We start from the raw sequence: 25,992 nt of genomic DNA, 5'->3' as shown, positions 1-25,992 counted from the left end.
ACTACTGCTATCAGTTACTCTAGTAGATCAAGTGGCAAAGGTCTGTGTGGTTGATCTAAAGATGTAAACCCTGCTGATGACCCATGTGGGTGTCAATATGATGCCACGTGACGGAACTGTTTTTTTCAGTTTGCACTTTTTAAAACCCAAGAAATTACACAAACTATGTTAAAAGAACATTATTAAGGTTGCAAAGTCAAGCCCTCAGCAGTTAGGAAATGCCAGAATTAAGGCTGCCTGTGCCACATGCATAATACATTACGACACAGGCTTTAATTACATGATCTCATATTTTTTTCATAGCAATCTTAATTTTCGCATTCGCTAGCTTCTGAATGCTTAACTTTGCAACCTCAATAATGTTCTTTTAACAAATTGTGTGCATGTGTAATATACATATAGTTTATGCAACTCAAAATTTTAAGTGTCTTTTGAAAGTTCCTTCGCAAATAAGGTCTTACCATGTAAGTAGCAATTTCTTCTGGCGCGTCACCATCTAAATCAAATTTAAAAGTCACCATTTTGTGATTGTGTGTTTCCAGCTGACATTCCACCATCTTATCCCCTGTGTTACACACCTATAAGAAAAGAGTAACATTGATCATTATTTCTGGCATGTCCAAGAACAGAAGTTCAGCCCCGGACAAAGAGGTTGTACTTGCATTTAGAATGGTCAGCTTTGGTCTGCTCGACTTCTCCTGGCGTGATCGAATGCGTGTAGATTTCTTATGTTTTTTTGAAGGCTTCCCTTCTTGCTTTCCACTTCCAACCACTCCTTCAAAGCTGTCACTCATCTCTTTACCTGAAGCAACATCGGGACTCATGTAGCTTTATAACAGGGAAGGAAAAAATACCCACACGGGATGTGGATGTGGAAAGAGAAGAAGAAAAACAGTGACTACAGGAAAACGGGATCTGCTTTGTAGTAACACTTTTGAGAGCAGCATGGCTGGCCCCAATTCAGCAAGGTCCTTAAGCATGAGCATAAGAAAACACATGATGTCCCTTGCACAATGAAATCAGGGCCTTAATTTCTACTGAGAATAGCCCCTTTTCTTCAGAGACCCTTACAATCTGTCTTTGAACTGCGATGGTCCCCCAAACTTATTTTCTTACCCTTCTTCAGGTTCTATTCTCTAGTGGCGAAGGTACATATGTGGCCTTCTCTAGAAACCATCACCTTATGTCAGTCAGTGGTGCAGGGAAAGGGTCACACAGGAGAGTGACATGTGATACAGAATACAACTTCTGCAGCTGTGGGCCATTTTACTACCAGGCACTTGTTCTTAGTCTATGAAGGTGCAACAAAACTCTAATGTGGAGAGAGGACCTGAGGGAATTGCCCTTGGATGTGTTCTGATGCAAGCAGCTTTTAATGTTGCCAGGGCTAGGAAAATTAGTTTTTCAAATATCATAGCTAACGAGGCAAAACAAAATTCGAGAGCGATTAATCACTAAATATTTGGCTTCCTTTCCTATAAGAGACTGTAGAATGGCATACTCACTAGGGATGAGTGAACTCACTTTGCGTAATTCAATCATATCCAAGAATTATAGGTCTGAAAGTTACTGGATCCTGGAAAAGGTAAATTCCACTTTCCATGAAACACTGAAAAGAATGAAGAGCGCCACAAAACCACCAGACACAGAGTTAGTGTCCTGAAGCCTTAAAAACACTACTTTTCCTGCATGAAGGGAAGACTGAGTTTATTTTCCTTCCCTAGGGCCTTCATGGTTTTTCCAATGGCATTTAGCCTGTAAAGCAGAAAACTCCTTGCAAGTCAGGTGCAGTTTTATAGCTCTCGGCCTGTATCTACTTGTGTCAACCTGCCTTTTGGTGAGGTAGAAATGGGGGCAAAGGAAAATGTTCAACCCTGAATACACAAGGGTATTCTCCTTATCTAGAAAATGTATTCTGGTTAAGTCAAATCAGTCTTGGGGTGAAACAGAGACACGAATTTAAGTTGCAGAACAAAAATACATTTACAAACTTGCATTTTGCAAATCCTAAAAATACAAGAGTTTGAAGGTAAAGACAAATGTCAACCCCATGAGTTTAGGTCCTCCCTGAGGCTCATAGACATAAAAGATTGGATATTAAAACATTAATTATGGCAGTCAGCCAAATAGCAGTAGTATTATGGTAGTACCTTAAGGCTGCAACCTGGATTGTGCTAACCATGCTAAAGACAGAGCTGGCCTGGTCTATACATTAAATTGATAGAATTTTTGCTATACTGGTATAGGTAAAGCAGGACAGTCCACCCCTAGCATGAATGCAGTTATATCAGTACAGAGGTGCCTGACACTGGTATTAGCTCTTGCTGGGTGGAAACGGGAATAACCTCTAGTGGTGTAAGGCACCTTTATACCAGTATAACTGCACCCACACTAGGGATTGTGCCACTTTACCTATTTTGATAGAGAAAAAAAAAATCATACACCTAACCAAAATCGTTAAGGAGCACCACAGTTGTGCGTAGACCAGGCCTAAGACAGAGTCCCTGCTCCAAGGAACTTACGGTCTGTTCAGATAAGATAGACCAACCCAAATAGCTAAACTTCATGTATGCAACTTGTTACTTTTCCCAGACCTATCACTCACTACCTCCAATCTGTCCATGTGCTACCAACCTAACACTCCCACCCTACACCCTGCCCCACCCCATTATAAAGACAGAGCTTCAGGCTCAGGCTTGTGAAGGGGGAGAAAGAAAAAGCTTCCAGATATAAATTTTTTTCACATGTTAGAGAGATTGTAAGGATACCTTTCACAGCTCAGTGTTAGTGTCTGCTGTTTTTCCTGTATTGCATGCTCCTAAAATATAAAAAGAAGTAATTTAAATAGAGACATCAGACAACATTTAATATATTGTATTTGCATATGAAGAAACAGGACACTATGTAGATCAAGATTTTTGGTAGAGCAGTTTTGGGGCATTTAGAAGGATATTTTCCGAAAATAAGATTTTAATCCCACACCATTTTGTTTAACTCATGCTCAGAACTTGGAATGCCACTAAATTGTTCTTTTCTATCTAAAGTTGCTTTTGTCGCTAGCATTTCTTTTGGAGCACAAGCCAACATGGCTGTTTGTACACAAGTCCTGATATTAAAGCCCACTTTTGGAATAGAGCTTGTTAATAATTTAGTTCTCCCATTGCTCACTCGACAGCAGAAAAGCAGAAAACAGAGAAGATCTTACATAAATCAGCAGTTTAAAAAGAGCTCACAGCAACAGAACAGTGTTAGTAAATTTGGAATCCATATGTCATTACCTACCTGATCTTATTTAAATGGATCCAAAATTTGACCTAACCTTGTTATTTTTTTGCAGTATCCCACAGTAAAGAAATGCATACAGCAGCAACATTTAATATTTCCAGTATGTTTTGCTTATTCTTGAAAAGTGCATAATGAATTTGGAATAAAGGAGAAAAGAAACACTGACATACTGGGCTGCCTACCACCTCTTCTGCCTTCTCCACAACAGATAGATTTTCCTTTAAAAACAGTTCCCCACTGTTGCTATCACTGCTTCAGCTCCACAGTGGCAGTGCTAGTAAAGACACCGTGCCACCTATCACCAGGGCTCTACGTATGATGTGCTGTAGGCCTATTCTGAGCAGAGTTAGAGGAGCTGATGCTTCAAGCACCAATGGTTGCTGGAGCCTTCTGGCACTCCCACCAACGGAGATAAACTGGTGGTAGCAACAGCAAGACATTTTAACCAAAAATCCTAGTGTAGCCACATGTTCAGGAATCAAGTCAAACCAGATGATCCAATTGTCCCTTTTGGGTTTAAACTCTATGACTCTAAGGGTATGTCCGCACAGTAAGCCTGGATCTGTGGAACCCAGGCTTGCAGATTTGGTGTTTCCAAGTCTGTATTGAGCGTCCACACTGCATTGTAAACCTGGTTTACAATTGCTGGACCTGGGCCTCATAGCCGGGCTAACACATGCATATGGCACTATGCAGACTTTCTGACTTGGGTTTGCGTCCATAGTGCAAAATGATAGGGCTTGGACTCAAGTCACAACAGGATTGGGCTCTGATCCACCTCCCTCACAGTGTCCTATGATCCGGGTCATGAGTGCTTGCTGACCTGAGTCAGATTGATATGTGTGTGGACAGAAGGGGGCTTGGACTCAGTGTAGACATATCCAAGTTCCCTGAATCCTTTATGACTGCCCTCTAGTGGAAAGAGAATCTGCATAGCGAAGTTAAAATCTGTAAGCCTCTAAAGGATACCAAGCTCATGTTGGCTATTGCTCATGGTTCTATAAGCCAAACCTGATTGCTTTCTCAACAGAATTACAAAATGAATGAACAATGAGATCACAGACACAACGTATTTAGATTTTAGTAATGCACTTGATCAAGTGTTTTACAAAGATCTTACTTGCCTGATCAAATCAAAATGGCCAGGGATATGAGCGCTGCCATATGGATTCAAACAAAAGATAATGCCAGAGGGAAGTGTTATGGCAAAATGATAATGAAATGAATTGTTTTGAATGACAACATATGAGTCTGATATGAAACTCTCCTTACAAAGAGTTATACCTAAGAAACCCATCACAAACGTATTTCACAGTATCTGACATCAGCACAGTCATCAAGGGGTACTTGGAACAATTTGACCCTTATGTGGACGGGGACTCAAACAATCCAGCTGCAGTGGACAATGGTTATAGATGAGGAGTGCCTTTGTCTTGCAGAGCAGATGGACAACAAGGGCTAGCACACAGGCTCACTGGAACAAACCTGTGCCCTGCATGGAGAAAAGTGGAGCCATGTGATAAGGGCAGGTATGGCTTTAGGATGGGGATTTCTCAGTTGAGAGTACAGGGCAGGGAGGGTTCAAGCAAATCTTGGATACTTTACAGTCACTCAATTGGGCCTCCAAGCCTCAAGAATCAATATGCAAATCTTTCCTCCAAATCGCTCTTCTCCGTCATGTGGGGAACGGAGGGCCAAGGGAGCTGATCCCATGAAGTGAGAATGGGAACAGGGAGTTTATCCAGAGCTGCTGTGTGTGGATGGAGTTGGGGAAATAGTGCATGGGGATTTCCAAGGACATGATTAAAAAGTGAAGAGATAGCCTTGTGCCTCAGGGGCCTCTAGTTGCCATTTTAGTTCTCTCAGAGAAGCTTGTACTTCACATCACGTTACACTACAGCAATACACATCACACCCATATTTCATAGCTCCAAGAATGGTATAGGACCCTCCAACAGAGACGGCAGGTGTAGCAGCACTGTCTATACTGGTTCTGGGCGTATGCAGGACCCAAAGTGGGCAGGAGGAGAAACACCCAGAATCTGGGAAGTGTTGGATACAGCTGGGATTTTAGATGGTCTTTTTGCAGGTGAAATTCCATGTACACAGATTTGCTGCCAATGTTTGAGATCCAGGACTTGTGTGAAAGCACTGGGTTGGAGAAAATACCACAAGTCTCCATGTTGCTAATTTCTCTAACAAGAAACACATACACTTCAAATCCTTAAGGTCTTCAACTGCTTGAAGGGGCAATGGAAATTTATCAAAATGGGCGGTGGTCTCCAAGGGGGTGCCATAAAGTTTGGCTGTACATTCAGTCTTATTTAACATCTGCACTGATGATCTGGAAAAGGGGCTTAACTGTACCTTAATGAAATTCTGACTGTTCAGTGCCCAACTGGGAAGAAGCTGCAAATACCAGTAAGGATAGAAATACAAATTGGCAGCTAAAGAGTTTAGAAGCATGGGCAGAAAGAGAGATGGAGCCTGGAAAGATGAAAGCTATTGCTTCAGGGGAAGAGATACTCCAAACCAGAAATGCTCCATGCAGGAGAGAAACCTGGAAAGCAATGGTGCTGAGGGAGATTTCAGGTTGGGAGTGGACAGTAAGTCAGACATTGGTTTGCAATCTGATATAACAGCCAAAAGCCAATGCAGCTTTGCTTTGCATATTAATATGCATTACAACACTGAAGGGAAGGCAATATATACCTCTATAAAACTGTGTCAAACCTCACAGTTAAAGAACTGAGTGAGGTCATTCAAAGAAAAGCCAAAATAGTGATTAGCAGGCAGGAAAAAGTAATTGTGTTACAAAGAAAGACCAAAAGAGCAAAATATAACTTGGCTACATGACTGCTAAGAAGGGACATGGTAATATTTACCAATTTTGGAAGAATCTAAACCATCAGGAATGGAGTGAAATTCAGGGCAGTACAGAAAGATATACTAAAAAGTAACAGGATGGGGGAAAAAAGATTTAGGCTGAACATAATGAAGAACTTTTAGACAGTGAGATATTAGACTATGGAATAGTTTCTCAAGGCAAATGGTGGAAACCCCATTAATGAGACATTTAAAACAAGACTGGACAATACACTGGATGAAGCTGTATGGAACACTCCTGCACTGGCCCACGGGCGATGACCTAATGATCTAGAAGTGTAATTTCCATACAAATTCTACGCTATCTTTGCATACCCATTCAACTGAGGATGAAGGGAGTACTTGAGAGTTGAGTTGTCCAGGTGGCTTATTACTCCAATAAATGACTTTAAGGAGACATTTCCCAGGTTAACAAGTATAGTATATAATCTCCAGCTACATATGAAATAGTTGCTAAGATGATGGTTCAGCCAATAAAATATAACCTAAGATAAGTGGCTCCATAGAGTGAGCTTGGAAAATGGCTCGTGTGAAACAATTTTATATCTATAAAGGAGATTTGTGACAAGCGTGGCAAATCATTTAGGAAAAAATGTTCTACCTCTTGAGTTGACTCTGTAACCGACTGGATAGCAGAACATGGAGCCTGCTGCCCCATAGGCTGGGAAAGATCTGGTTGAAGCTGCAGAAGACCAGTAGGCTGAAGAGGCAGACAATGATCTATGGGCACTGTTGCACTAGCTGCAGCAAGGTTGCCATGAAGTTGTGAAAGACTTTCTGGCCCAAGGCATGGCGGCAATATTTCAGGTTGCAACTGCAAAGGTGGTGGCATAACTATCGAAGGCTGCATTGGTATTACAGGCATCTGGGCTCCAAGTTCCAAACCATATTGAGGATGTCCCATGATCTGTTGTAATACAATAGAGACCTATTAAAAAACACTTTGTTTAGGGTGTTCATGACTCATTCAAGTCAAGGTGCAAAAGTTGTTTTTGCTAATTAAACAAACCTTTATAAACCTATGCTGAGAACGTATCTGTATGTTTTTTGTTTATGGGACATGAAAAGAAGAGAGCCATAAAGACTTGCTTTCAAAATAATCAGAGTTAAAATAAAATGAGAGGCTGCTACTTATATAATTTCTGAAGGTACGACAAAGAGCATGCATGCCTGAGCATTCATATACGACATGGGTGAGTACTTTCTTAACGATATTTGTAGGAATCATGCAAAACTAAGCTGGATCCTGCTTAGAATTTCAAAACTCTGCTTATATCCCATTTCCTTGAACACTTGGCTCTATTTCCACAAGCCTAGGGTGTGTACATGGAGAAAAAGATGACAAAACTTAACAGAGTAAACAATATTCAAGTTGGCAGGGTCTGATGACATTCATCCGAGGGTACTTAAGGAACTAGCTGAAGCAACCTCAGAACTGTTAGCAATTATCTTTGAGAACAGCTGGAGGATGGGGGATGTCCCAGAAGACTAGAGAAGGGCAAACATACTACCTGTTTTAAAAAGGGGAACAAAGAGGACAGGGGGAATTATAGACAGTCACTCTAACTTCAATACCTGGAAAGATACTGGAACAAATAATTAAACAATCAATTTATAAGCATGTGGAGAATAACCGGATTTATAAGGACTAGCCAGCATATATTTGTCAAAAACAAATCATGCTAAAGAACCTAATTTCCTTCTTTGACAGGGTTACTGGCCCAGTGGATGGGGTGGGGGGAGCTGTACATGTGATTTATCTTGATTTTAGTAAAGCTTTTGTCACAGTCCCAATGACATTCTCATAAGCAAACTAAGGAAATGTGGTCTAGATGAAATGACTAGAACGTGACTGCACAACTAGTTGTAAGGCCATACTCAGAGTAGTAATCAATGGTTTGCTGACAAACCGGGAGGGCGTATCTAGTGGGGTCCTGCAGGGGTCAGTTCTGGGTCTGATACGATTCAATATTTTCATTAATGCCTTGGATCACTTGATAATTGCCCCGTTCTGTTCATTCACTTCTGCTCCTCGTTTTGGACAGGTCCTGGGCATGCAGCAAGAAGGGCTGAAACCATTAGGACCTGCTGTGTGGGCGGAACTGTTTGGTTTTTGCTGACGGTGTATAAATCCCCAGAGATTTAAGGGTCACCCTGGAATCTTTAATCTCATCTGTCTTATTGGAAAAATGTGAGGGGCCTTCAAATGGGAGGTCTCAAACAGTTTGTTGCACCTTTGGGGGAAGACTTGATGACTGCAGCCAAGAGGAATGCCACATAGTGATGGTGGAAGCCATAGCTCGAGCCACAGAGTCCGCTGCATCCAGGCTCACTTGCAATGCTGTTTTGGTGAGTGATTTGCCCTCCACCATAGCAGTGAACTCCTGCTTTGACCCATCAGGAAGCTTGTCTTTGAACTTCAGGATATTATCCACTAGGCTGAAACTGTAGCGACCCAGCAGAGCCTGCTGGTTCACAGCCCCAAGGTGTAACCTACTGTGGAATGAGGCTTCCTGCCAAACAGGTGTAGCTTTTTTGCTTCTTTTCCTTTCAGGGTAGAAGCCTGGTGTCCTCATCTCTCTCTTTTGTCAGCAGCAGCGACTCCCCGGGGAGCCTGGAAGAAGGTGGTTATAGAAGTACTCAAATCCCTGTGATGGCACATAGTATCTTCGGTCCTCCCTTTTAGCAGTGGGAGGCAGGAAAGACGGGGTTTGCCATAAAACCTTGATAGGTTCCAGGATAGCCTCATTAATAAAGAGAGCTACCCTAGAGGGTACTGCAGAGGCTAAAATGTCCATCAGCCCGTGTGACCTTTCCTGTACCTCTTCTGGTTGGAAATCCAGAGCTGCAGCCCCCTCTTCAACAAGTCTTGATGAGCTCTGAAATCATCGGGGGTGGGGTGGGGCGATGTAGACTCAGTAACTACTGCCTCCTTAGGCAGTGAAGAAGAGGCTAAAGGTTGTTGAGGAGGCCCGCCTCTAATTCCTCCACAGGAGAGTCCTGATCATGTAGTTCCCCCCGCACGATACCAGTCCCAGTCCTGGTCCCGGGGGAGGAAGACAGTGCCTAGCCAATGTAGACGGGCGGGAAGAGAGGTTCTAGAACGTGAAGGGAAGCCCCAAGGAGTCCAAAAGGGCCATTGATATGAAAACAGGACCCAGATGTGTGCAGGCCACTGGTCTTTAGGGTGCTGAGGCTGTGGCTGGTACCACAGTGGACAGGCATCTCGCCTCACAGTCTGATGGGGAGTCTGCTTCCTCAGACCATGGTGGAGCGGACCCGCTCGGGACCAGGAAGACCAGTTCAGAGTCTGGAGATGGGGGAACTGGCGAGATCATCGCTGGTTTCCTTCTAGATGGAACTCTATAGAGAGAGTAGCTGAAGAACTATAGAAGTCACCTGTGCTCTGGGGCTGGAGCTGTGACCATGCACTTCCAATCCCCATACTAGGTGAGATTCCGAACTAGCAGGGGAAGCTGGCACCGACAGGTTAAGCGTCTCTCTGGATGTCTTGAAAGCCTTGGGTGTAGATGGAACCAGAAAGGGCTCCTGCCTGCAGTACCGAAAGGTGCGCCAGTCCTTCAGGGATCAGTCTCAACGGACCCTTCGTGGGAGCTCCACAGGTTGACTGTGCAGTGTTTGAAGTATAACTTCCTTTTTAGGTTTGTTTTAAATCTGCTGCCTATTGATTTCATCAGGTGACCCTTAGTTCTTGGACAGGGTAAAGAACACTTCCTATTCACTTTTTCCACACCATTCATGAATTTATTGATCTCTATCATTCCCCCCTTAGTTATCTCTTTTTTAATCTGAACAGTTCCAATCTGTTTAATCTCTCCACATATGGAAGCTGATCCATATCCCCAATCATTTTTATTACCCATCCCTTTACCTTTCCCAATTCTAACTTTTTTTTTTTTTTGAGATGGGTTGGCCAGAGCTTCACGCAACATTCAAATTGTGGGCATACCATGATTTATATAGTGGCATTATGATATTTTTTGTTTTATTACCTATCCCTTAGCTAATGATTCCTAGCATTTTGTTTGCTTTTTTGACTGCCATTGCACACTGAACTTTTTTTTTTTTTCAGAGAAATATCCATGACTCTTTTTTGAGTGGTAACAGTTAATCTAATTTAATTTGAAGATAGAAATGAAGGCACAGCATCCTTATCTCATGGAACATGGTTACAGAGGAGTCTATCATGGAGGTTATCTGGATAACAGTTTGGTGTGCGTTGCTGGAAGGGAGTAGAATGTTGCTTTAATGCAGAGGTAGTCACTTAAAAACGTACAGTAAATTATAGCAGAATAATTTTCAAATCATATGTTTGACCCAGGAGATAGCGAGCAAACAAATATTAGCCATCAACATTAGTGAGACAGTGACCATATTGGACGCTTAGTTATTCATAGAAATACCTCTCCCTTAAAAATACTTTAAAGACAGAACAATATGTTTCTGAATATTCTCTGGCCTAGGTTTAGTCTTCCATTTCATTTCAGTTAGCTATTTGTCCTAAGGAACAATTTCAGGACTCTACCACAGATGTGTCAGATAAATGATGCCTTTGTGTCACAAGCGGGAATATCAATTCATGGTGTTTGCCATGCATACTATGCATAAAGGGCCAGATTCAATGCTCTTTGAAGCCAATGGAAATATTACCATTTATTAGTTCAACAGAAATTGTATCAGGCCCAAAATGAGCTAGAATTCTTCACAAACAATATTTCGGTACCAAATATATGGCTGAAAACTGAAATTTAGATACGATGTAGTAAATTGGAAATACCATGGTACAGTAGATTGAAATGGGATGTTATGAATTTCAATCCACATGCAAACAGATGTAATAGAACACTTTCTTGTCCAACCTTCATTTTTGAAGTAAACCATTCTTAACTGATTTGACCCTTCCTACTATCTCCTTGGGTCTTGCCGTATTATACTTTATGTTGTCATATTATAAAAGTGACAACAGTATCATTTGCAGACTCATTAGTAACTCATGAACCACTTATCTTGCAAATGGTGCTAATATTAGAAGCCATATTTTATGCTTCATTGGTTTTAACAAAAAGGACCTGCAACTGGTATTTATTTCTTTTTTGTAGATATCCTCCAACCAGCCTTCCAGAAGTATTCTCCAGCAATCATTTCCCTTCAATTTAAAAACACACTATTTATAAACAGTTCTACATCAATAGAACTGACACAGTACATCCATATTCCGACATGCGTACATATCGACAGTTCACACAGGATCATGCACCTACTGTACTATAGATATTAAAATCAGTGGTACAGTATCCCTTTATATTTGACTGTTATGGACTGCTTTTCTCCCTTGTAATTGAAATCAGGATGATCATCCTTTTGGTGTGGCCATTTTCCCTTCTAGCTGGGACAAGGAGAGAAGGAACAGAGTGCTCAAGAAGTGAGCCTAATCCTTCCTTCTACAAATCCATTAGACAATTATATAAGTACACTACACTGGGTCAAGACTTTGAGCAACAAATTCAATTGCTTAATCCTAGTCCAACCAATAGCTACCTCATACTTAGGGCCCTACCAAATTCATGGCCATGAAAAACGCATCATGGACTGTGAAATCTATGCCCTATACTATTCAGATTTCACCGTGGGGGGACGGGACCAGCGTTTCTCAAATTGGGGGTCCTGACCCAAAAGGGAGTTGCAGGGGGGGTCACAAGGTTATTTTAGGGCGGTTGTGGTATTTCCACTCTTACTTCTCTGCTGACTTAAGAGCTGGGCTGCTGGAGAGGGGCAGCTGTTAGCCGGGAGCCCAGCTCTGAAGGCAGCGCCCCACCAGTAGCAGCAGCGCAGAAGTAAGGGCGGCAATACCATAGCATCCCGCCCTTACTTTTGTGCTGTTGCCTTCAGAGCTGGGCGGCCAGATAGTGGCAGCTGCTGACTGAGGGCTCAGCTCTGCAGGCAGCAGCACAGAAGTAAGGGTGGCAATACCATACCTGCCATCCTTACTTCTGCACCGCTGCTGGCAGCAGCGCTGCCTTCGGAGCTGGGCTCTTGGCCAGCAGCCACCGTTCTCCAGCTGCTCAGCTCTGAAGGCAGCACCGCTGCCAGCAGCAGCACAGAAGTAAGGGTAGCAGTACTGCAACCCCCCCTACAATAACCTTGCAACCCCCCCACACACAACTCCTTTTTGGGTCAGGACCCCATCAATTACAACACTGTGAAATTTCAGATTTAAATAGATGAAATAATGAAATCTATGATTTTTAAACTCCTATGACTGTCAAATTGACCAAAATGGACCGTGAATTCGGTAGGGCCCTACTAATACTGCATTACTGGGCTGACATCAATATGCACGAGTAAAACATCTGAAGTGCAAGGAACAAAAACCCCACCTGCATGTTTATAATGGAACAAGGTACAAGATCTACTACCGTTAGTACTGATACAGTCCAACATCAAAAGGATTACCTGGTTACCAACTCCAGATGCAGACATAGTCTGTTCTGAAGGATGAATTATGCTTGGTTGCAGTGACTGAGGAAGTGAAGGCAGCTGCTGCTGCGAAACTGCTTGCATGCTGTGAGTGTGATGGGGTGAGGGAGCATCACTCTGAATTATCTGCTGGAAGGTAGGCTGGTACATCTGTTGCTGGGAGAGATGGGATATTGCGTGATGTGTTGGCAAAGCCGACACTCCTGGTGGAGCCACAGCAAGTAATGGTATCGTAGCAGCCGACATATTTGGCACTATTGTTTGGCAGGGCAAGACCAAAGAAGCCATGGTAGTGTGAGGAAGGTTGACTGCCTGCATGGATAGGGCAGGGGGATTGGATGTCAGAGGCAGAACAGGGTTCATGGGAAGGCTTGGTATAATCACAGCTGGAGTGAAATACTGGGAAGGAGCAGGTATGGGGGGCGCATTTGCAGCAGGTAAATCAGAGAGGCTTGGAGGAAGATTATCAAGTCCTGCCAGAGGAGTAACTGCAGGAATGACAGGAAGCTGAGGAATCTGAAAAAAATATAATATCACATAAATTGCAAATGTTTTCATTGACGGTACAAATTAGTTTCATCTGCCATCTATTAACTTATTGGTGCCATGCTAATTATGTCTATTTATTAGTCACTTCCTTCCATTTCCAGGGTTTTATAAATAGCAACACTTGTATCAATCGATTTATTGAATACAAAAGAAGAATTTTAAAGTTTCTGGCCATTTTTGAGGCCAAAGAATTCACAACGGTTTCCAAAACTATTTAGCAGCCATATAGCAACCTAATAATAAAAAAATAATCATTACTTTGATTTTGAAACAAATTAAAAATCATACGAGGTAGAGGCTTCAAAAAGTAACCACTGTGCATGCAAAATGAGTTGAGACAATTTTAATAATTCATACCGCAAACATGCAGGATGTAAAAATTTGTCTGAACAGTTTTTAGACACACAAACTCCCAATGACATGATAGACCATAACTACCCTGCTTTGCCAGTCTGCAGTTTAACATTTCCCTCGAATGCCGAAAACAGAACATGCCTCGAGGCTTTCTGACGTGCCAATAGGGATCTTATATACTAAGGCCCTGCTCCTGCAAATATGTGAGCAGTCCCCCTCTTCACAGGCATATGTACAACTCTATGCACAAGTATTTGCAGGCTCAGGGCCTACATTTTAAATTCCTGTAATCTCACAGTTTCCTTTTTAATACACGCACAAAGGAATTGCAGGGTAAGTTCTCATGAAGTTAATGGCAGTGCTGACTGAAAAAGTGGATCACAATACACGCTTTTACTAAAGAACACTTTATCTTGCATAAAAATCCAGAAGAAAAAATGTAAAAACTGGATACTTCAGTAATTTTATCGATAGCCATGCTAAAATAATGTATCAGGTTAACAAGTAGCAGCAATATATTGCGCTTAAGTCACTAGACATTTTTTACAGTAAATGCACTTTTAATCTTCAGAGGAAATTTAGGCAGATACTTGGCTTTTGGAAGTGAAAGGATTTTATTTTGAGGTTGGACAATTTTTTAGAAGCAGATGTTGAGAATTTTCTTCACTGACTCCCACTATCTGCTTTGGTACAGACTTCAGAAGAGGAATACATCACAGAAGCAGCTTGCTCTTTTCCCCTTCGTTTAAGCTGCTTCACATCTTAAGAACCTTCACCAGCCAATCTACCAAATGGTGCTAATAAGGGCTTTACTACTACAGGCCAAAGAAAAGGTTCCATCTCTGCTACTGCTAATGGAAAGGGGCCAGAGATCTGGAAAGGGAGATGGAGGGGGGAAGGCATTGGGATGGAAGGTGAAGATAAGAGCTCAAGAACATTAAAGTGGGCAATTGCTCATGCTCTTAAGCCTGGGATGGGGAAGAGGGTCCACCATGAAGGGGAAAAAAAATGCAGAATTACAGTTATTGCAATTCAGTGACTAGCATTAACAGGATTAACTAGGCAAAACCCAGGATTATTCAAAGAGGATTTTTTTTAGCTCACCAAAAATTAATGAAAACAATCTAGAGAGCATTTAATAGTTACAGTCTTATAAATTAAAATACACTGGTGTGGATTCCCAGTAGCCAGGTGAAAACTTCAGGGCACATGACATGGTGTGGACTGCACCCTCAGCAAGTTTGCAGATGACACTAAACTGGGAGGAGTGGTGGATATGCTGGAGGGTAGGGATAGGATACAGAAGGACCTGGACAAATTAGAGGATTGGGCCAAAAGAAATCTGATGAGGTTCAACAAGGACAAGTGCAGAGTCCTGCACTTAGGACGGAAGAATCCCATGCACTGCTACAGACTAGGGACCAAATGGCTAGGCAGCAGTTCTGCAGTATAGGACCTATAGAAGATATGAGTCAACAGTGTGCCCTTGTTGCCAAGGAGGCTAACGGCATTTTGGGCTGTATAAGTAGGGGCATTGCCAGCAGATCGAGGGATGTGATCATTCCCCTCTATTCGACATTGGTGAGGCCTCATCTGGAGTACTGTGTCCAGTTTTGGGCCCCACACTACAAGAAGGATGTGGAAAAATTGGAAAGAGTCCAGCAGAGGGCAACAAAAATGATTAGGGGGCTGGAGCACATGACTTATGAGGAGAGGCTGAGGGAACTGGGATTGTTCAGACTGCAGAAGAGAAGAATGAGGGGGGATTTGATAGCTGCTTTCAACTACCTGAAAGGGGGTTCCAAAGAGGATGGATCTAGACTGTTCTCAGTGGTAGCAGACGACAGAACAAGGAGTAATGGTCTCAAGTTGCAGTGGGGGAGGTTTAGGTTGGATATTAGGAAAAACATTTTCACTGGGAGGGTGGTGAAGCACTGGAATGGGTTACCTAGGGAGGTGGTGGAATCTCCTTCCTTGGAGGTTTTTAAGGTCAGGCTTGACAAAGCCCTGGCTGGGATGATTTAGTTAGGGATTGGTCCTGCTTTGAGCAGGGGGTTGGACTAGATGACCTCCTGAGGTCCCGTCCAACCCGGATATTCTATGATTCTGACAGTGATCACTGGCTAGAAAATGTTACTTGAATGGACATGCCTTTAAAATGATTTAAAACACCACTGAATTCTCACAACACTTTACCTGGGAGGGTGGGACATGAGGAAGTTGCTGCACAGTGGAAATCTGTAGTGGTGTTAGCTGTGTACTGGTAGCTGCCACCTGAGAAGTCTGGGTTTGATATTGGGGCAGCAGATGGGCAGTGGGCTGCAATGGACAAACTGGCTGGCTGGCTAGAACCTGCTGCAGAGGAGCTTGCTGTGGTATGGATTGCTGATAGAGAATAAAAAAAATTGCATATTAAGAAAGAATCAGTTCACTGGACACCAGTCTTGTTTTCTTCCCAATTAAAGCTGCATGCTCAAAACAGAACTGTCACTCATATTGAGCAGCACTGGTAAAAAAGACTGACACTTCCAGTTCAAACATTGTACGAGAGCCTAGACTGAAGTCTTATTTAAATAAAACCTACATTACCGCAAAAGGCAGATTCGAGCTGTTTGGAGAGGATTTTTTAATGAATCATGCAGGCTCTTTAAAGCTTGGCAAAGGACAAAAGAACCTCTATTTTCTAGCCAGCCCTGCAAAATCTTCCAACTATGGACCCCAAATATTGCTATATGTAGAGCAAACCAAGGCAATATTGTCATTCAAAAATTCGCTCCATAAAAGAGCCTAGACATTCAAATGTACTGCAAATTTATAATGCGTCTCTCTGGCCAATCAAGGAATATACCATTCTTATTGCAATAAAGCTACAAAAGCTAGATTCTAAGGGTACGTCTATACCCAGCCACTAGTTCGGTGGCTGGCAATCGAACTTCTGGGTTTGACTTATCGCGTCTTGTCTGGACGTGGTAAGTCGAACCCGGAAGTGCTCGCCATCGACTGCGGTACTCCTGCTTGGCGAGAGGAGTACCGCGGAGTCGACGGGGGAGCCTGCCTGCCGCGTGTGGACCGAGGTAAGATCGAACTAAGGTACTTCGAACTTCAGCTACGTTATTCACGTAGCTGAAGTTGCGTACCTTAGTTCGATTTGGGGGGTTAGTGTAGACCAAGCCTAAGAGTATTTCCCTCTATCCTGGCAGATCTGAATGTAAGCAAAGGCTAGGGAACTGACAGCATAAGAAACTCATGTCTTATGCCAGTGGTTCTCAAACTTTTGTACTGGTGACCCCTTTCACACAGCAAGCCTCTGAGTGCGACCCCCCTTATAAATTAAAAATACTTTTAAATATATTTAATACCATTATAAATGCTGGAGGCAAAGAGGGGTTTGGGGTGGAGGCTGACAGCTCGTGACCCCCCCCCCATATAATAACCTCGTGACCCCCTGAGGGGTCACAACCCCCAGTTTGAGAACCCCTGTCTTACGCTGACCACCCCATAACCCTTTAATATCTGAAAGTGAACTACAAAGCAAAGGCAACCCTCTTCCCCACGTTTATGCTTTTTGTGATGTATAAAGACACTTCTCAGAATTGAACAGTGATGTCAAAAGAGTATGTGACCAGAGCTGGCTCTCTCCCTGCTTCCAAATGAATCGAATGGGATTCCAATTAATTATAAGTGAATATTCAGCATCCCTTCTCTGTTGGTCAGGAGGTTGGATAGCAAAAAGCTCACAAACTCAGGTAACATCACAATTCACATTCTCCAGTAAACTTGCCAAGAGGGGAAAGTAAAGACCTGACTTCTTATATAAAAAGCAGCACTTTAAAAGACCCTTTGAGAATGTTTTAAATAATCATTGAAGGGCAAAACAAAGTTTTTTGTTCAATATTTTTGTTTTGCAATCCTGTTTTAAACATGCAGGGAAGCTTTTACCAAGTGACAACTCATCTTTATGAATGATCTCAACTCTCACCTGCAGGGACCACACTCTAGAGTTGAAAGTTTAGTTGTTGTGACAACAGTTTTAGAACTTTTCTTTGGATAGAGGAAATAGACAATTACACCATCTTCCATATGAAATGCCTCTTGCCCCCACGTTTTTTGGCTGTAAGTTTACACTACAGCATATACAAAAAGTGACAGTTTCTAAATTATAACCTAATTTTGTAAACATTCACAGTATAAGACAATAATTTAACAGCAAAATGTGACTAAATGTTCAGTTCAGCTGAACTCTGCCCAGTTCCTTTCATTAAGTTTTACATGATTACCATTTTGTTCAACTGGAGAGCAGCTGGTGAGCAAACAGACTGGCACAAATCTAACATTACTGCACCCCTCCCAGTAAGTAATTTTGGATCTCGCAAGAGATTCTATAGCGACAGCCCCGGAAACCAAGCTCCAGGTTCACAGGCACAGGGGAGGCACTTTTACATTGGCCTGCCATACTACTAAAAATTTGATTAGAACGAGATAACTGATCCATGGCTGACTTAATAAGCACGTTTTCACCTCTAACCATCTGTCCTGCTTCAGGGGTCTCAGTGAATGCTGGATGTAATTTAAGAGGTAATATGCTTGATGTTAAAACCTTAAAGATAAAAATAATAGGGAAATGTAAGCATTGCTTTTCATCTTTGCTGCTTCTGAGGAATGACAGCTCTACACTGTTTGATCTGGTGTGTTTTCCGTGACAGAATGCTTCAACAAGAACCCTTATTTCCTTTTTTAAAATATATAAACACAAGAACGATGATGAAATGGATTAAGGAATCAAGTGGGCTTGCCCATCTAGAAACAATTAAGACTGAAGCAGCTTGGTGGCTTCCAAACACGGTGAACAGGTGTGTGTTTGGCTACTTGCATCTGGTAGCACAGGTTACTCAGCAAGTCTCAAAGTAACAAGTAGGGCTGTCAAGCGATTAAAAAAATTTAATCGCAATTAATCACACTGTTACACAATAACAGAATACCATTTATTTAAATATTTTTGGATGTTTTCTACATTTTCAAATATACTGATTAGGGCTGTTGATTAATCGCAGTTAACTCAGACGATTAACTAAAAAAAAATGATTTGCGATTAATCGCACTGTTAAATAACAGAATACCAATTGAAATTTTTAAAATATTTTGAATGTTTTTCTATATTTTCAAATATATTGATTTCAATTACAACACAGAATACAAAGTGTACAGTGTTTGCTTTATATTATTTTTTATTACAAATATTTGCACTGTAAAAATGATAAACAAAAGGAGTAGTATTTTTCAATTCACCTCATACAAATACTGAGTGCAATCTTGATCATGGAAGTGCAATTTACAAATGGGTTTTTTTGTTACATAACTGCACTCAAAACCAAAACAAAGTAAAACTTTAGAGCCTACAAGTTCACTCAGTCCTACTTCTTGTTCAGCCAATCGCTAAGAGAAACAAGTTTGTTTACATTTACGGGAGATAATGCTGCAGGCTTCTTATTTACAGTGTCACCTGAAAGTGAGAACTGGCGTTCGTATGGCACTGTTGTAGCTGGCGTTGCAAGATATTTACGTGCCAGATGCACTAAAAGATTCATATGCCTCTTCATGCTTTGGCCATCTTCCAGAGGACATGCTTCCATGCTGATGGCGCGCATTAAAAAGATAATGCAGTAATTAAATTTGTGACTGAACTCTTTGGAGGGGAATTGTATGCCTCCTGCTCTGTTTTACATGCATTCTACCATGTATTTCATGTTATAGCAGTCTCGGATGATGACCCAGCACATGTTCATTTTAAGAACACTTTCACTGCAAATTTGACAAAATGCAAAGAAGATACCAATATGAAATTTCTAAAGATAGCTACAGCACTCGACCCAAGGCTTAAGAATCTGAAGTGCCTTCCAAAATCTGAGAGGGACGAGGTGTGGAGCATGCTTTCAGAAGTCTTAAAAGAGTAACACTCCGCTGTGGAAACTACGGAACCCGAACCACCAAAAGAGAAAGTCAACCTTCTGCTAGTGGCATCTGACTCAGATAATGAAAATGAATATGCGTCAGTCCTCACTGCTTTGGATTGTTATGGAGCAGAACCCGTCATCAGCATGGATGCATGTCCCCTGGAATGGTGGTTGACGCATAAAGAGACATATGAATCTTCAGTGCATCTGGCACGTAAATATCTTGTGACACCGGCTACAAGATTGCCATGAGAATACTTGTTCTCACTTTCAGGTGACATTGTAAACAACAGGAAGGTAGCATTACCTCCTGCAAATGTAAACAAACTTGCTTGAGTGATTGACTGAACAAGAAGTAGGACTGAATGGACTTGCAGGCTCTAAAATTTTACATTGTTTTATTTTTGAATGCAGTTTTTTTTGTACATAATTCTACATTTGTAAGTTCAACTTCCGTGATAAAGAGATTGCACTACAGTACTTGTATTAGTTTATTTGAAAAATACTATTTCTTTTGTTTTTTACAGTGCAAATATTTGTAATCAAAAATCAATATAAATTGAGCACTATACACTTTGTATTCTGTTGTATTTGAAATCAATATATTTGAAAATGTAGACATCAAAAAATAATTAAATAAATGGTATTCATTATTGTTTAATCGCGCGATTAATTTTTTAAATCGCTTGACAGCCCTAATATTGATTTCATATATTCATGTATATTCATGTACCTGTAGCAGTTGCTTTGAAATGGACAAGATGAGTGATTTTCAATCTGGTCTAAATGATTTTGAGGCACACGTCCCATTGACTTTCAATGAGACTTGCTCTCTCAAGTGACTTAGGTGCTTTTGAAAATTTCACTCAAATAGCTTTTAGCATTCTAACCTAAACATGATAGGTATCTCATTTAGTGTGCAGCTTGCTGGCAATTTAGGTCCTGATTCAGCAAAGAACTTAAGCCTACGTAAAACATATGCTTAATTGCTTTATTGATTTGCAGGCTTAAAGAACAAGTCTTGGGTCTACTGTCATACAGTTGGAATCATTATTCACATAACTTATCTAATTCATATTATGAACTGTATAGAAGGCTATTGAACAGAGGGAAACAGGACAAAGACACTTAACTTAAGTGTTCTTATAATTGGTAAATTGCAATTACATAATGCTAAACAGCCATTAAACTGAATCTTCCAGCTGCCTGGTGTGAAGGTCTAGTGTTTCTACAGTGAAAGCTACAAACCGGCTACCTCATCTTCACATGGCACTGCTTAGCCGAACTAGGTTTCTGAGTTTCAAAAATAGGTTTTTACAAGTGTAACTTTGACCTGGAATTGCATTCTTTGGTCCAAATCCAGGCCTGGAGCAGTTCCATTTGAGTGAACAAATGCCCCTGCCATGGATTTTGCCCTATACATCTAGAGTGCATGCTACAATAGTATGTTGTACCCTAAAATAATATGCAAAATGAATTGCTGATGTACCTACAGACGTGAAGAGAAGTAAACTGTGTGTTTGATTAATCAGAAAAACAAATATTGACTATATTTTAGTCCCATGCTCCATCTGTGACACTAGTATTTCAAACAACAGCCATACCTCCATGAAAGGAGGAGAAAGAGAAGGAAAAGGAGCTAGGAAGTGAAAAAAGACCCTAATCCAGAAAAGTAAAAGCAGCATTTGGCACATGGAAAAATCTGCAAATTCTGATGTGTCAGCAGAAAGCCCATGAGGCCAATACAGTTTCCTGCAATTGGAGCTTGTCCCAATTCTGTCCAAGAGGCAGTAACATTTCTGGCTGAATGAGAGAACATGAGACTATTTTGCCCATTAGAAAAACGGGGATACGAGACAATAGTTCAAGACATCATAGGGTTTAAACAGGCAGATCAGATTATGCTGTTTCTATGAGAGTGCTTTCAGAAAGAAGAGAATACTTCACCCAATAACACGACTTGAGCTATTCCAGCACTGAATATTACTAAGACTAAAGAGATTTTGAAATTCATCTTGATAGCTCTAAGTTCAAGAGAAAAATAAGCATCCATCTATGCCAACTATGCTAGTGTTAGAAATATGGCATATTTTGACAGCCTAAATGGTGTGAGGGAGCTGGTGAGACAAAAAGACATCTGTTAGTAAGGCACTACATTCCTCTGCCCTGTGCACAGACAGCATAACACTCCTCAGCCCATTTAAACCATAGCTTGCGCTCACAGAAGCTGAGTTTTTGGTAGAAACACAGAATCAGGACAGGTCTTTATGACATTTGTGTTGGCCTGAGATAAATGCTTCATTGCTTGGACAAGAATCCAGTACTAACTGGTAGGAAAAAATTTGAGTCTCTCTCAACTTTCCAGCATACAATAGATGCTTTGTAAATACCTTTACTATGCAGGAGATTTCAGAGAATTATCTGAGCATCCTAGACAGACATTGGAGGAATCAGCATTTTGGAGACTGTCTAGAGACAGCCAGATTCTTCCTTTAGAAGAGTGTTACTTGGTGGATCAAGAACACACTGTACTATGTTTTTAAAAAATTATATATTATTCCTAAATTCAAAGTGGGCCTCTGACCCCCATGCTCCCTTGGAAAAAACACTCTAAAATCCTCCTGAGGATCTGAGCGCAGTTTAGAATAGACAAAAGTTTGTTTTTCCGACATTAATTTATTAGCAAGTCATGCACATCTCAAGTGCTAACAATAAAATGAAAACAAGAAAACAAAGTTGTTCACTCACTTAGCTTTTTTCAAAGTTATGCTTTTCTCAGACCTGCATCCCCCTGTAGGTACTAAAGCAGGTATCAGAGCAGGTACTAAAGCAACTAGCATGTGAATACATGGTGGTAGAGAAACTGTACAACAGGATATGGCAGGGTCTCAAACTATGGGGCTAGGACTCTTTGACTGAGTCAAGCTATTTTTATTTATTTAGTTATTTGCTGTCTTGAAAATTAAATAATACAAACGGCTGTCTGGGCTTTCCGTGGGGTTTCCTGCGTGCCTACTTCAGCTCCAGTTCAACTCTCCCACAGCGACCCAGGCTGCAGAGGCTGAGCAGAGTTTCCCCATCAGCGACCCTTCCAGACTACAGGGGCCTGCTGGGTTGCTGACACAGACTTTCTCTCTTCCTCTGCCCAAAAACCCTTCTGCTAGTGCTCAGCCAGCCCAGAGCTGCCTGGGAGGAGACAACAGGGGAGATGGATAGCAACCACCAATTGCCTCAGGGCCTCCTGGTAAGGAGGTGAAGAGGACAAGGACTCTAAGTCAGGGATCTGGGAACAAGCTCATCTACCTCAATGAACTATATTCACAAAAAGGCAGTTATAATTGCATGTGTTTTCTACAGTATTTCATTAATGTGAATGTTGTCTCTAGCACATGTGAAAGTGGGGCTTGGTATCATTTGCTCTGAGCAACATGGGGTTGCAATGATGAAAAGGTTGAGAGCCACCAGCATCAAGGAAGAGTGATCAGTTTTTCTATTTAGCAAGCCAAACTACCGTGTGATTTAAGAGCAAATATTAAACTGGGATCCTCTCCATTACTATGGATAAAGAGTTTATGTCAAAGTTCTGTCTACTCTGAAAAGCATCCAACCACTAAGTCACTGATGAGCCAGGGAAAGAAAGTGGAAACACTGATGTATAATATTCATAAATGTAACTTCTTTCTGAATATTATGACTTGTGTTCAAAAGCAAGGTTTCAAAACTAACTAATGCATTTAAATGGTGGTTTAACAGGTTCTCAGTACAGTAGTTCTATTCAATAAGCAGACCTGATATCTCAGAAGTCCTCGAACTGACATCAGACCGTGGTTTTGCAAGCAAAAAGACCATTTACAAGAAAAGAAAGGGAAGAGATGGGGTCAGATAGTTTAGCTTCTCACCTGCTGGCTGGCTAAAACAGGCTGAGATTGCCCCATCTGCGATGAAGCAACTGTGATTGGCTGTATGACTGGGAATGTCATTGCTGGCTCTTGGTAATGTTGCGGTCGCTGAGAGATAACAGCAGGTGGAGCCTGAGCCACTGTTAGTCCAGGCTGGAGGACAGGAAAATAATTACTTTAGAAGAAACATCAATAAAAAGTTGTCTACAACTGATTTTTAAGAACATGCTTGATACGAAATATTCAATTCAAAACAAGGAAAGAGAAATGAAAAACACAAGGAAAGGAAGGTAACATCTCCAGGAAGACAGCTTTCCCAGGCGAGATTTAAAAAAAAAAAAAACAAAACTGTATTGCATTTCTCTTTATTGGACATGGACCATATAAGCTCCATCCTCTGTCATTGAAAGTGCTCTCTCTCTCTTCCTCCCTCCACCCTCTCTCACGCACACAAAATACATTAAAAAACAACAATTAGCTGGGTAAACTCCAGTTGGTAACTTAAAAACAAACAACTTCTATTGCCAGGTGATTTTCTTAAATTGGAGGCCAGGAGATTGATATAGGATTTAAAAAAACAACAACCCAGCAACAGAGAATGGAAGTAAAATGAAATAAGGTTCTTAATAAGCAAAGTCTCAAACTCCTGTTCAAGCAAAAGGATAGGTATGTATATTAAAGAAAGGGCCAATAGACTTAAAACCCTATTTACCTACAAGGAACACCAATTACACCTCTTGCTGCATGATGCTATCCTACCGCAGTAATATATTTAGCAATTTCCTACTTAAATATGTCAGGAAGTATTCATTGCTTAAAAATTAAGTGTTCTTTTTAAGCATGTAATAGTATCTACCTATGTTAGATGAAAATGCAGTCAAAAATTAAGTTGACATGAAATATCGAGGAAAAAAATATTGCTTATGACAAAATAAATAAACAAGTGAAATACTTTCTGCTGTTTTACCCTTCACAGCCCCCAATTAAAAAAACCCAAAAAAACAGATCACACTTAAGTCCAGTTACTGAGACTGTACCAATGAAATCAATAAAAAGAGTGTGTCTGCTCTAAGGCACTATACTGCACTGCTCAATTTTATGTTTTCTGCAGAAGAGGTATTACTACACTCAATCATAGCTGTTATTTCTTCATGTGAAAAATACAAGAGAAAGGATGCAACCAACACCACTACATTCATAGGGCAGATGGTTTCAACAACTGAGGGAGTGTGTTACAGAGGCCCAAGTTAAACAGGATGGTGATTCAAGCCATTCACAGGATCATTCCAACTAAATACACTTTACATTCTGTCGCAGGCATTTTGGAAAACAAGGGGGAAACAGGGTAAGTGTGGCATTTCTGAAGCATCTGGGGAAATTTTGGATCAAACAGGAGACACTTGTCATCATTCTTGGATTTGGTTTTTCTTCTTCTAAAACAACTAGGGATGAAATGGTGGATTCAACCTACCACATCACTGGTGATGTTTTTACTAGCTAGGCTGTTTCTACTGCTCTGCACAGATGGAGTCACCGGATTGGTCTTCTCTGTTAGTGATGCTTTGCCAGTGCAAACTTTATAGAAGGGCGGAGGTAGTCCAGGCATGTTGGCTTCCCCATAATTGAAGGACTCAGAATGCAGGACTTTTTCTGTGACTCTTGCAGTTCTCACAGGAGTAGAACTGGTCTTTTGGCTAATTATGTGCTGCAGAGATTCATGTAATAAAGGCAGGTCTAAACTTCTGCAGCAAGGCCTGCTCGCTTGAGGAAGAGGTAGGGATACTGAGTTTTTCTTTAGTTTGTTACAGAGGCAGCGAGGAGTATCTGTAGCACATGTAAGGGGCACTGACTTTTTTGGATCTTCTCCAGAATGAAGCAGATGGGCAAAGCATGCCTGACAACTGTGTTTAATGATCATTAACTCAGTGGTACTTGCAGAGATCTCTAATGCAACTAACTGTGATTTACCTGCTTCCTCTTCTGTATCAGGTGATATTTTTATGCTTTCCTCTATTAGTTCTGTTGGAAGAGAGGATGTAACATTTGGAGTCAAAGCCACTACTGAATCGCTATGGCGACGATAATTGCTGAGAGTGCTGTGAATCATGGGTAACAAGTATTGGCTAACACAGGAGCAGTGTGCCACTGGAATTTCTGAAGGACACACTAGGCCTATATTGATTCTTTCATTGGAGAGATCGGAAGGTTTATGTTCGATTGCACACAATTGTTCTTGCAGTGACGAGTCCATTAATTCTTGCTGGCCAAGGTCATTGTAACATGAACACAAGAGTAAGTGTGAATATCTGTCTGGGTTACCAGTGTTGGGTTTTGGAGCCTCAATAACAGAAGTGCTTCTTCGCCTCTGTGCAACATTAAATCTAAGCAAAGAGCTAGAAAGGCATTCAATAGACGCTTGACCTTTAGCACAACAGGAAGACACATCGGACCCAAGAGGCTCTTGAACAAATGAAGGAACAATATGTGGCTATATTAATAACAAACAAAAAACAAAAAATAATTCTCAAATGAATGTGCTCATGAGGTTAAGTCTAATCATGGCAAAGCTA

At 41.3% G+C, this 25,992-nt stretch overlaps 1 protein-coding gene across 1 annotated transcript in view; it reads right to left on the bottom strand.

Annotated features, from left to right (window-relative positions):
- WNK2 (WNK lysine deficient protein kinase 2) overlaps positions 1-25,992 on the bottom strand; it is a 171,345-nt gene that overhangs the window by 45,031 nt on the left and 100,322 nt on the right. Inside the window, exons 9-15 of the mRNA XM_029911187.1 lie at positions 23,423-23,575; positions 15,769-15,957; positions 12,646-13,185; positions 6,773-7,078; positions 2,769-2,818; positions 663-828; positions 462-578 (exon numbers count right to left, since the gene is read on the bottom strand). Coding sequence (XP_029767047.1) covers positions 462-578; positions 663-828; positions 2,769-2,818; positions 6,773-7,078; positions 12,646-13,185; positions 15,769-15,957; positions 23,423-23,575 — 1,521 coding nt within the window. The remainder of the gene's footprint in view (positions 1-461; positions 579-662; positions 829-2,768; positions 2,819-6,772; positions 7,079-12,645; positions 13,186-15,768; positions 15,958-23,422; positions 23,576-25,992) is intronic.

Source organism: Terrapene carolina, unplaced genomic scaffold (assembly GCF_002925995.2).
Source record: "Terrapene carolina triunguis isolate 2854851 unplaced genomic scaffold, T_m_triunguis-2.0 Scaffold89, whole genome shotgun sequence".
NCBI classification, from domain to species: Eukaryota; Metazoa; Chordata; order Testudines; family Emydidae; genus Terrapene; species Terrapene triunguis.
Note: the sequence above shows the minus strand (reverse complement) of the source record. Positions and strands in the feature narration are given on the sequence as shown.